This window comes from Haliaeetus leucocephalus, unplaced genomic scaffold (assembly GCF_000737465.1).
Source record: "Haliaeetus leucocephalus isolate CR32 unplaced genomic scaffold, Haliaeetus_leucocephalus-4.0 Scaffold240, whole genome shotgun sequence".
Classification (NCBI taxonomy): Eukaryota; Metazoa; Chordata; class Aves; order Accipitriformes; family Accipitridae; genus Haliaeetus; species Haliaeetus leucocephalus.
Window position 1 is genome coordinate 9,534,320 of NW_010972676.1, and position 12,607 is coordinate 9,546,926.

General features: G+C 38.7%; 1 protein-coding gene across 1 annotated transcript in view; it reads right to left on the bottom strand.

Moving 5' to 3' along the window:
• Positions 1–12,273, bottom strand: part of ATR (ATR serine/threonine kinase) — a 43,096-nt gene extending 30,823 nt beyond the window's left edge. Inside the window, exons 1-14 of the mRNA XM_010568425.1 lie at positions 11,883–12,273; positions 10,889–10,980; positions 8,745–8,888; positions 7,326–8,215; positions 6,120–6,307; positions 4,689–4,883; positions 4,248–4,474; positions 3,241–3,393; positions 2,894–3,092; positions 2,045–2,304; positions 1,442–1,632; positions 1,235–1,335; positions 740–911; positions 6–66 (exon numbers count right to left, since the gene is read on the bottom strand). Coding sequence (XP_010566727.1) covers positions 6–66; positions 740–911; positions 1,235–1,335; positions 1,442–1,632; positions 2,045–2,304; positions 2,894–3,092; positions 3,241–3,393; positions 4,248–4,474; positions 4,689–4,883; positions 6,120–6,307; positions 7,326–8,215; positions 8,745–8,888; positions 10,889–10,980; positions 11,883–11,941 — 2,932 coding nt within the window. The 5' untranslated portion in view covers positions 11,942–12,273. The remainder of the gene's footprint in view (positions 1–5; positions 67–739; positions 912–1,234; positions 1,336–1,441; positions 1,633–2,044; positions 2,305–2,893; positions 3,093–3,240; positions 3,394–4,247; positions 4,475–4,688; positions 4,884–6,119; positions 6,308–7,325; positions 8,216–8,744; positions 8,889–10,888; positions 10,981–11,882) is intronic.
• Between the last annotated feature and the right edge of the window lie 334 nt (positions 12,274–12,607).

Genomic DNA, 12,607 nt, shown 5'->3' on the forward strand with positions numbered 1-12,607 from the left:
CTCATTACCCTGGCATGGAGCACTCAATACTGCCATCTGGCTGGAGTGCAGGGATTCCACTAGAAACTAAGCATGAAGAAATATATATTTAGTATTATTTACCCCTTTTTCGCTCCCTAAAAATAAACACAAGAGCTTCACTCCTCTTTCTATGCATCTGTTATCCTTTCTCATTTATTGCACATAGATCTATGATTATTACTTTGCAACAGGACTGGATTATCATCTACTTAATAAGTGCATTTAATTTTGTAACCCTGGATTCAGACATTGCATTATTAAAAAAATACTCAAAATTAGAAAAGTCTGGTTTTGATAATTTTCTTTTAAACAGAACTTCTGTCTTTATGTAATGGGTTTAACAAAAGAACAAATCAATCATGTCTGTATAATGACTGTAAATGTTGACTTCAATTCCAATATTAAAATCAAAGCCTCTTGTGGCAATGGTACCACACAATGCAAGAAACTATATAGATCCTCTATTTCAGAACAACAGCATACAGGAAATAAAAAAGAAAAGCAATACTGTCAAGGGGAGAAGATCATGACAAAGTCAAAGATTTCCCATTCCTTCCTGAATGTTTGTGGGGTCCTCCTTGTTTTTTAAAATCATCTCTCTGTCATCCTATAAAATTTTTGTAAAATACTGTAATTTTTACCTTTAATACCATTTTCAAAATACACAAAAAGAACCTAAACATATGCTTTTCTAAACCACCAACTCTTTTCTTTTTACCTGACAGATAGGTTTCTTGTACTGACTGAAAAAAGCTTGCAGTTTTATGGACTTAGCTGCCGCCAGGGATCGAATTTCTGTGTATGCTGCTCCAGCCACAGAAGCTGACTTGGACAACAAACAGTGTAACAAATGCAAGAGGGCAAACGGTACCAAATCTCCTTTTGATGCCCTTACAAAGTAAGCAGAAGAAAAAGAATTAAAAAGGAAAAAAGAATCGTTGCATTAACAAAATTACTTAAGAATATACAATCACCATAATGCAAAATGACTGATCACTGTATTTGCATAGCTTATCCATAGTTCCTATGACAGGGCAGAAGAAAATGAGGAATATTCCATATGAATCAACAGCTTAGTACAGTTGCAAAGGACTCTGGGCAACGGCTGACCTTGAATTAAGTAATTTAATCTTACATTTACACTTGAACAAAAAAGTTACTTTGCATCACAAACTGACACTACTTTGAATTTTCAAGATACTGTCAAAAATACCTTCCAATATCTCCTGTTGTGAGAATCAAGGTATCTTTAAGCTCATTATTTCTTGATATTTTGGCATTTGTATAAGCTTCTTTCATTCTTGAAACAAATAGCTAGAACACATGAAAACAAAAAATAGTAATTCGAGAGTGTTTGACATCAGTGAAACAAAAACCATAGTAAGTTAGGAAAAACAACGAAAAAGAAATATGAATTCACCTCTTTTATGAATCCTTCTTCAGAGTCTAAGGATTCTAGTATGTTCTTTATGCAATCACTGAAAGCCACTCTTACATCTTTGTCTGGATCTTCCATTAGGTTTAATAAAGACCCAATAAGAATCTTCACACTGGACTCATCAGTGCTAAAATCCAGATGTTTGCAAAGATGAGGTATATTTTCTATAAATGCTGGGTGGCATAGGTTGGAGGAGGAAAGGAAAATATATTTTTAATGCCTTTGGAAAATCTATTGAAGTGCACAGAACAGTGATGCAAGTAAGCCATAAAGCACACTATATTTTTTTATCAAAAGAGTAAATATTGTCAAACCAGACAAGCTATTTAAAATTCAGATTTTATCAAGTATTACATAGCTAGATGTGGCCATAGACCAAAATTAAACCAAGGTAGTTTAAAAAGAATATCAGTGACAACACCAAAACATTAGCAGTGATATCAACTGAAATATGACATTTCAAGCACCGTTGCAGCTATAAAAAAAAAACAATATAGGAAAAAAAGGAATGGAGAACGGTACATAAGTAGTGACTTAGTACCTCATACAGAAGTGCAAAACATTAATAAAGGTAAAGTCACATACCTAGCTTTACTGAACTGGATACTTTGTTCTCGAGGAGAATAAGAAATGGCTTGAAAACACAGGCTTGCACGGAACAAGTTTTTTCATGAGCAGAACTCACAGTAAGGCTGCTACACAAAATATCATAAGTAACATGCTTAATAGCAGAGTCTGCTAAGGAAGGTCGTACACTGAAGGTACCAGAAAGACAGCAAGATAATTTCCCAACTATAGCAGCACAAGCCTCCTTGACTAGCTCAGACTCATCTTTGATTTGATTTCTGAAATGGAAACAAATATGAAACCTTTAAAATAGATCATTTACCTAAGAATTTGTATTTCTACATTGTCTGAATTCTCTAACTATACTGAAAGTACTATTAGGACAATTTAAAGATCTGTCTCACTAAATTATTTTTCCCTTTTCAGATTACCCTCAAGTTCTATTAAATGTTTGAAGTAGCACTGGGCATGGTGAGTCTGGCATGTTATAAAGAAACTGAAGACTAGACACAGTAAGACAGAAGACACCAAGATTTGTATATACAAAAGGCAGAGAAATTGCAAAGATTTTAAGAGACATATGGACAAACATAACATATATTTAACTGACAAAGATACCTCCTTTCCCCTCTGTAGTTTAACTTTGTTAATTAGAAATGAGGTCTTCAACTAGCAAAGTAACTTGTACACTGACATGGTAAGCAAACACTATTCTATCATACAGACATCATCACTTAAACCTATCCTGTTGGTATCTTAAGATTTCTGAAATTATGATCTAGCAAATTCTGGATGAAATAAATATTTATTTTTGTGCTTGTACTACATTTCTTATTTGTCCATTTTTCTTCTTGCATTAATACATACAAAAGAGCTTTGGGAATCATACTGCAGGACTGCACACTTGGCGGATGAAGCAGGAGAGAGAATCCTTTAACGCAAGTAGCCCGAATTACTTCATGGGGACTTTGTAGTGCCCAATGATAAATGGATTTTCTCCAATCCAGACTAATGTTTCTTGGGAAGAGAGACAGAAGGAACACACAGTGTGACTGAGTTTGGGGTGCTAAAGAGAAAAAACAAAATAAAGTAGATAATTACTTGATTTAAACTTTTAATATTATCAATCATCATTAGAGGGCAAAGAAAATAATTTTACTTGAGAACAATCATTCCAGAGAGATATTAGATTTTACATACTTTAACATACTTACAGAAACTCTGTGCAGTTTTTTGACTCAAAACTAGAGGATCAAACCCAAAAGCAGATGGCTTAAAAGAAGAATCATCAGGATGGCTGTAAATCCAGGGCAGAGACAGCAATCCACATAAGTTATCAAGAATCTGATCACTCAGTGGAATTTTCACTAGGGGGCAAAAAATAAAACAAAACGACAAAACACTGATACTTTTACAGCTCTGTATAGTTTATAAAACAGATGTACATTTTATGTTCTTAATTTGCTACAAAATGTTTTTTTTTTCCATCAACGAAGATTAGTATCACTAGTCCCACATGTTGATATTCTACATTTTAAACATATGTTAATAAATCATGTAGTGCTACATCAAAATAATCTAAAAATTTCATTAAACAGTTGACAGCATGTAACACATGAACAGCAGAATGAATACAACTTTGGTATCTCTGGATTTATATGAAGACTCTCTGGTGGACTTTGGGATGGCTAGTAAGCTGAACTCATAATAAATAACACTTTAGTCTTAGTAGAGTCTGTCCTCCATCCTACCAGCTACTTTTAAAGAAAATATACAGGTACTTAATATTTTTGGTACACTTCCTGCATGCCACATTTGCTGAAGTTGGTCAGAAGCTTTGAAATCTTTGAGTGGAACAGAGATAGTAAGGCATGCTACCTCTGCGTGTTTTAAAAAGAAACGAACTTTTAGCAGTTTTCTTTCTCACGCATATTCACTATCCCCATGTTGTCTCTTGTTCAGATAAAAAAAATAAAAAAAAAAAAAATCAATAGAAGTACAGACAAAGACTAGCAAATCATGTTCAAAGAGGAATACAAAGCAAACTCTCTAAACAGAGAAGAATGCTCTTTTTTTTAATTTAACCTTTTTTGTACAGGAATTGGAGTTCTAACACAAGATCTATCATTTCAGTACCTCCACCACAACAGACCAATTTAGTCAGATGCATTCCTAATTTACAAACACAATAAAAGACATGCTAGTTTAAAGGATTTCTCACCTTGTGCATACAGCAAAGCATCAAAGATTTTCACTATTCTGTCAATCACTTGTTCTAGGTTAACAATCTGCGTAGCAGCCTCTAACAGGTTTCTGCAGACTTTCACTACTCTTGTGATAAAATCAGAGGAAATCCATGTGAACTGTATATTCACCACTGAATCTGAGGAGCTCGGAGTATTCTTACATGTGTCAGAGTTACACAGATGAGCTACTTTATGATATATACTGTTAAAACAGAAATCATATGATCAATGCAACATACTATAACATTTAATATTGTATTGCTTGTAGGCAAAGTTACTATGAAAGTGTACTACTTCAAAACATACAGGACTTAACCAATACTTGGCCTGATAACATGGACAAGCATTAATCTACACAAATCATAAGAACAGTTAGGAGAAATTACTGGTCTCACAGTTTCACCTTGGTACTTTACCTGGTAGAATTTGTTGAGGGAGAACAATGAACTATGCACAAAGCAGCTAGTCGCAGAATTACAGCAAACCCTTCTACAGTCTGAAGAATATCCGCTGTCAGAATTTCTCTCTCAAGGATAAACATTAAGGATGCAGCTTTCTTTGTGATGGCATTCCATAGAGGACTCTTCAATTTCATGTTTACAGGACTGAGACTGTAATTTGACCATATTAATTATTTTCCACCACATACTTTTTTCAGAAAAGATAAATCATCATAGCAAAACCAGAGCTAATCCATGTTGGATACAGGATTAAGAAAATACTAAATGAAGCTTTAGCTTAAATGTGCTCTTTGGGAGAACAAGATACTACCTCTGAAGTTAAGTATGATGCAAATTAGACTTACTGAAAGGCTATAAAGGTATAGCTCTACAGTCCTTGGAAGGTCATGGAGATGAGGGTGGTTCCTGATGACTATATAAAAAGACAAACGTTTCACCCACCTTCAAAAAAGGCAAAAAAGAGGATCCAAAAAACTAAAGGCCTGCCAGTCTAACCTCAGTCCCTGGGAAGGTTATGGAAAAATTCTTTGAACTCATTTCTAGCCACATAAGGGACAAGAAGGTGACTGGGAACAGTCAGCACGTATTTACTAAGGGCAAATCATGCCAGACTAACTTGATTCCTTTCTACAATGAGGCACGTAGCTCTGCAGATAAAAGAAGAGCTACTTATTTGGAGGACCTCAACTGGCTGGAAAACTAGGCTGACAAGAACCTCATGGAGGTCAGAGACATATGAAAAGTCCTGCAACTGGCACAAAAAACCCCGTGCAACAGAACAGGCTCAGGGCTGACTAGCTAGCAAGCAGCTTTGGAGAAAATGACCCGGTGGACTTGCAGAAAAGTTGAATATAAGAGCAGTGTGACCTTGTTGCAAAGAAGGTCAACTATGTACTGGGCTGTATTATCAAGAGTGAAGACTAATCTTGAGCCCACACCTGGAGTACAGCATCCTGGAGCCAGTTTTGAGTACCCAAATACAAGAAAGAGATCAACATGCTGGAGCAAGTCCAAGATAATCACGGAGCTAAAGCACAGCACAAGCAAAGGCTGAGAGAACTGGCTTTGTTCATCAGAGAACAACCTGACTTAACTAGACCCACTTTAAGCACATACAGTGCAACAGCATAGCCACATACATGATTCTGTCATTCTGTATGTATTCTCCCAACTTTTCCGTTTTCAGTATGTAAAAATGAAAATAATTCACTAAAGTTTGGCTTAAAAAACATCTGTAGATTTTGATGCTTCAAAATATCATTTAGATCTTTTCCCAGAAGATCTTTCAATGTGGCTGTTACGAAGAAACTGGCTCAAAAAAGTTGTCATTTGTTATTATTTACTAGCCACATTACTATAAAAGTAGTTATTGAGTAAGTGTCATACATTACTGGTGCAGGTGATTTCTTTGGATGCTTTGTTGGCAGGCTTAGTCGTCGTCTTTTCTCTGGAACTTCATCACCGCTGCTGCTCCACCCATCAGTATCGGAAGTATCTAGCTGGTTCTGATGAAGCTCCTGAAAGATTTCTTCCATTTGTATTTTTAATGCTGTATAAAGTGGGCTCACCAGATACTGGGATGGACAAACGACAGAGGTACCATGATGTGTGCTATGCTTTACTTCTCAAAGACAGACATGACGTTATTGTTTCTGACTTAAAATATAAAATTTCAAAATAACGTGGTAACAAAGTTCTTAAAAACCTTTCTGTTCAAAAATCTTAATTACAAGACGAAAACTCTCATAAGCAAAGAAGTTTCCTGTGTTCCTACCAGACAGAATGCAGCTTGTACAGCTGTTTACCAATTCTCACCATAATACCTTGCTACCAAAGCCATCAAGACGGACACACCAAGTTTAAGAGACAATGGATACGCATGTGGGTGTAAAGGGAACACTCAGCATACCAACACCTCATTATTAACACCTCACTATGGTTTTAAACTAAAAGAGGATAGATTTAGATTGGACATAAGGAAGAATTTTTTTACGATGAGGGTGGTGAAACACTGAAACAGGCCGCCCAAAGAGAGGTGGTAGATGCCTCATCCTTGGAAACATTCAGGGTCAGGTTGGACAGGGCTCTGAGCAACCTGATCTAGTTGAAGATGTCCCTGCTCATTGCAGGGGGTTGGAATAGATGACCTTTAAAGGTCCCTTCCAACCCAAAGCATTCTATGATTCTATTTTATTTCAAACCTTTCTGTCTGCCTGTCCCCCCAAAATATGACTAAAAGCATATGGTTAGAAAGTAAGACCAGTTCAGATGAAGGGAAATTACTTGTAAAGCTGCCCTTATCTGAGCATACTCTGTGCCTTACCCCCGTTTTATACTATGATTACCAACAGAGCCTTATGCCTGCATAGCTTCTCAATAGTTTAATACATCTGAAAAACAGAGGGTCCAGCTACATTCAACTAATGAAAGAACTCTGACCTGTACAAATATGTGAAACAGTTGAGAAACAAGGAGTATGAATCTAATTATGCAACTAAAAATAGTATTTCCTAGATTTTCTTCTTGCCACAGATGGAGGTTTTTGTACATAATCTATTCACACAATGAATACAGTTTCTAAAATTAACCTACCTCCTGTTCTTCCTGAGTTCCAAGCACATTCACAAAAACTCTGCATATGGTACTGATATGGACTTTTCTTACTTGCAAGGCAGATTCATAGCCAGTTGGAACAAACTCCAGAAAATATTGCAGTATATGGCAAAAAGCAGCTTTCAGCTTTTCAGACTGAAGACTCCTAAACACATCACCTTCAAACAATGCACAGAGCTTCTCTAATAGCATATTCAAGTAGACAGGTTCAATATTTCTGTAAGAATCTGCTTCAAAAGGCAACAATGTCCTCACCAACAGTAAAAGTGGTTCTCCAAAGAGTTCTGATTCTTCAGTATCCATTTCAAGTGCTGACTGTAGAATTCCAAAAAAGACTGTGAAGAAAACACTGGCCAGCTGTTCTGGAGGTCCTCCTAAATGAATTAATTTTACTAAAAACTTCACTGCCAAAGCTTTAACTTTTGGACTGCCATACTCCAACAGGGAGCAGCCTATACCCCAGAGAATAATATCTTGTCGTACAAAAAACACATCTGCAACAATATCTGTCAGAATAGACATTAATATAACTTCCAAACATTCTACATTGGGTATACCCATCAGCTGTAATGGTGCCAATCTTAAATACCCCACATTGTCACTTGTATTGCTTGAAAACCTCTTTACAGTCACTGGCCAGACCAGTCCATCTCCCCAGAGATGCTTTTGCGCATCTCTTTCATGCAGGAAGATTAAGTCTTGGAAAAGCTGTAGCAAGTCTCTTGTTAGTACTTCAAAAATGGAGCAGCTCTTCATTTTAAACAGAAAAAGTAAAGAGCAAATGACGTCACAAATGTTCTTGTGCAGCATGTTGCAGTTTGGAGTTGCAGCAATTCGGAGAAGCCTTGTTATGATCCAGTTACTAAATTCTAGGACAATAAAAAAGAAACAGCAAACAGAAAATTATTAAGATAACAACCAAAACCTCCTATTATGAGCACCTCCTTGAGAGCAGGTTGCTCATCAGTAAAACAGAAGAAAACTCCTTGAGATAAATACATGTAGGCTTAGTAAACAAAGACCCTTCACTGGGGGGGGGGGGGGGGACAGGGGACAGACATTTTACACTGGGTAGTTCCAGGCATTTTCCTCTGCCCAAAAAACCCTCAGGCAATGCATATTTGTATAAGATATCTCATCAACACGAACAGGGTAATACCACTAAGCAATGGTAATGAATAAGGTTAAACTCTGTCCTGATAAAGTTCTGTTACCACAAGTGCAAATCAACTCACAACATTAAAAGTCTATCATAATACTTACTTACTTATAACTATGTAACACTGAACTTACGAATCTGCCTTTTTCTGATTTTTGTTCTTTTATATGATCCCATTGTCAGAAAATTTAAATCCTGAAAATATCAAGTTTCAACATAAACATTTTCAACAAACTCACCAATGCAACTGCATTCGGTTTCCTCCTGATTTCCATCCACATTTACAAACATAAGCGGGGAAGATTTCATGATATGTTGAATAAAATCAAGCAACATTACAGAACTTGGCTGTGAATCTGATTTCTTAATCAGTTCCAAAGCAACTTTAAAAAAAAAAAAAAAGAAAAAAGAGACACATTTCTGAATTAGCATTGCAATAAATCAACTTCACAAATTTTCTTCACACCTAAAGAGAAAGAAGAAATTTTTTATATAAAATACTATGATACAGTATTAAACCTGTATAATTATCAATCGGGAGTGTGCTTTACTAATCCATGAAGATGATTTTGTGCATATTGTAAACCCATTATGTGACATCAAACTGTATGAAAAAAACCATAAATTACTCAGCTTAAATATTATTCAGTAACTCTACACGCATTAACATTTAGTCAGTATTATATCCAACTGTTTGATTACTGAAGAATAGCAAATCGTTAACATTTTAATTTTTAATGACACAATTTTCCCTAGGCTTATGATCTTGGTAGAAAAAAACCTCTAAGAATTGTTCTAAATCTCCAAGAAATAGAAGTTTTTAAATGGTAAGTTCAGCTTACTGGATCAGAAAGTTATAGCAAAATACTAAACACATCTAATGCTGCTGTACAGCTCCATTGAAACAGGTATCTGAATCACATCAGATTTATCCAAATTCCACACGGTTAGTTAGCACAAGAAGAAAACTATTGCAGATTCAGATAGCAATTAACCAGAAAAGTTACATGGCAACAATAAAATACAACACTTATGTATTCAAAAGCAGTATCTGAAGCAGATTGGCTTTTTGTTTTTATTTTTATAGCCCTCCCTTTCAGGGTTACAAGACAATTAACAAACACATCATCTATACAGTAACATGAGTATGATACTTAAATTGATCAATTCACTAGACAAAATATCAGTCTTACTGAGACAGCTTGTCATGGTTTAACCCCAGCTGGTAAATAAGCACCACACAGCCGCTCACTCACTTCCCCCCCACCCAGTGGGATAGGGGAGAGAATCGGAAAAAAAAAAAAAAGTAAAACTCGTGAGTTAAGAACAGTTTAACAGGACAGAAAGGAAGAAACTAATAATGATAATAATAATAATAAAATGACAACAACAAAACCAATAATAATGATAATAACAATAGGACTGGAATGTACAAGTGATGTACAATGCAATCGCTCACCACTCACTGACCAATGCCCAGTCGGTTCCTGAGCAGCAACCCCCCACCCAGGCCAACTCCCCCCAGTTTATATACTGGGCATGACATCACATGGTATGGAATACCCCTTTGGCCAGTTCGGGTCAGCTGCCCTGGCTGTGTCCCCTCCCAACTTCTTGTGCCCCTCCAGCCTTCTTGCTGGCTGGGCATCAGAAGCTGAAAAATCCTTGACTTCAGACTAAACACTACTTAGCAACAACTGAAAACATCAGTGTGTTATCAACATTCTTCTCATATTGAACCCAAAACACAACACCATACTAGCTACTAGAAAGAAAGTTAACTCTGTCCCAGCTGAAACCAGGACATAGCTACATGAAATTATACGTTGGAAACACTGTTACCCTCACTGTGATTCTCCTTGATGCTAACGTACAGATAACTACAAGTGATAATATTTTAGTATATGTATTTCATATTTACCAAAATATTTTAAAGTAGTGTAATAATTGAAACCTTAACATGATTTAAGGAGAACTGAAATAAGGCTTTGTTAGAATTCTAAAATTAAAAATAAAGCCATTTATATCAAAGTATTTCAATTCTGAAGGACCCTGTGAGTATTAAGACTTGCAAGCTATATTACTCAATGAACAATCACATTACATGATAGTCCTGATTTTCGATGTTGAGAGCATTTATGTTCATAGAACCCTGCACTGCATTTCCCCCCCCCTTTTTTTTTTTTTTTTTTTTTACTTAGGTTACTTCACATCATAATAGCAAATACTTCATCAGGGAAGTTATTAAAAAATAAGTCATAAGTGGTATTACATTCAACTACTAGATCTTTGTTGAAATGAGAGTTGTAACTTTTTTTTTGGTAGAAGTTACTTAAAGCATAAAGCAGATAATAATTTTAAAAGATAGGGATGTAATACCTACCAACATCTACATCTGTAAGAATTCTGTCAATGAACTGGCAGAGTATTTGTCTTGGTTTCTGCACAACGGTATTGTAGTCTTCTGGACTGGCACTAAAATTAAAAGTACATTATTTTGAAATTATCCATTTTAAAATACAAAATAATTATTTGAAGTCTATCTCAACAACACAATGTTAAACTTTTTTTTTTCTTTTAGATGCCTTCAAAAAGAAGTACAAATTGATTCCTTGTTTTAGTGACCAGCCTCTTGCATGTTCCTCTTTCTCCTTATTTTTTGGAAGTACAAAGTTTGACAAAGTGCTGAAGATCATTTAATTTTTTTATGCAATTATGTTTGGTATATATTAAATTCACACCTGGCAGACAAAGGGATTTATCCGCATGCTACCACCAAGCAACAAACCAGCTTCAGCGCATAAAAAAAAAAAAAAATTAAGAACCCCATTTCACTTTTGGAATTAACCAGAATTATTCAACTGATTAGCTACCAACACCCTGGGTAAGAAGTATCAATAGCAACCGCTCAGGTGACTAAGATGGCAACTAGCTCTTATCAGGTCGAATCTTCAACATACTATTGTACCTCCACGTCGACTAGCTTCCTACCACAAAACAAAACTGCAGTCTTAATGCTGCCATTAAAACTTTAGAGCCAACCATTTTCAAGGTCGTTTAGTTCTCAGTGAAGTGACACTGCAAACACAACGAAGTCCCCAGGACGCTGGGTCCTATGCAGGCCAACACGCCTCTCCTGTCAGGTTCTACCAGCACCACCCGTGAGGGAGGGAGCAACCCAGGCAGGTGGCGGCGGGCGAAGGCGACCAGGATGAGGGGAGGGCGCAGGCCCAGCCCCGGAAAACCTCGCAGAGCGGCGGCGAAGGAACCTACTTTTCCACCTCCCCACGCCACGCTCTGGCGCCGAGGCCGGGCGCGCTTCCTGCAGCGCAGCGCAACTCCCCCCCTCCACGAGGCGGAGGCTGGCCCCGTCCTACCTGGCCAGCTCCCGCAGCGCCGGGATCATGGAGGCCATCTCCAGGCCCTGCTCGGCCATGGCTCCCGCTTTGAAACAGGCCGCGCGCCGCTGAGGCGGGAACTGCGTGACGGCGTGCGGCAGGACCCAAAACGCCTGCGTTGTCGGACGGGCGGCTGCGCCCCGCCGCGGCGCTGCTGAAATTTAACCGCTTCGCCACCAGACGAGAGAAGGGTCGCGGCGGCTCAGCGCTCGGCTTCTAACGGCCTCCCACGGGGACCTTACTGCCCCAGCGGGGCTCTCCTCTGCGGCGCAGGGCACAGACGGCTAACAACCGAGCGGGGGCCGAGCGCACCCCGCCGAGCCGCGGCCGTTTCTCGGCACGGCTACTGGGAGGCCGCCGGGAGCGACAGCCGGAGGCCAGCCACGACGGGCGCCTCGGCGGACCGCGGCTCCAGGGGACTCGCAGCGCACAGCGGGGGAGGGAGGTGCCGCAGTTGTGAGGATGGCTTAAAGCGGGGGGGGGGGGGAGCGGCACACCCCGGCCTGAGGGACGGTGAAGAGGAAACTTTGGTGCTGGCTAGGAAACCCCTGCTAGAGCGCTGCCTGCAGCTCACTGCCCGCCCGGGCCGGCCATGGCGGCACTCTCCTCCGGGTGCCCCGGCGTCCTGCCCCCCCCCCGGACTTGGCGGCCTCTAGCTCCCTCGGCTGTGAGACGAGCCCCTCGCGCTGCAGAGAACGGCCCCA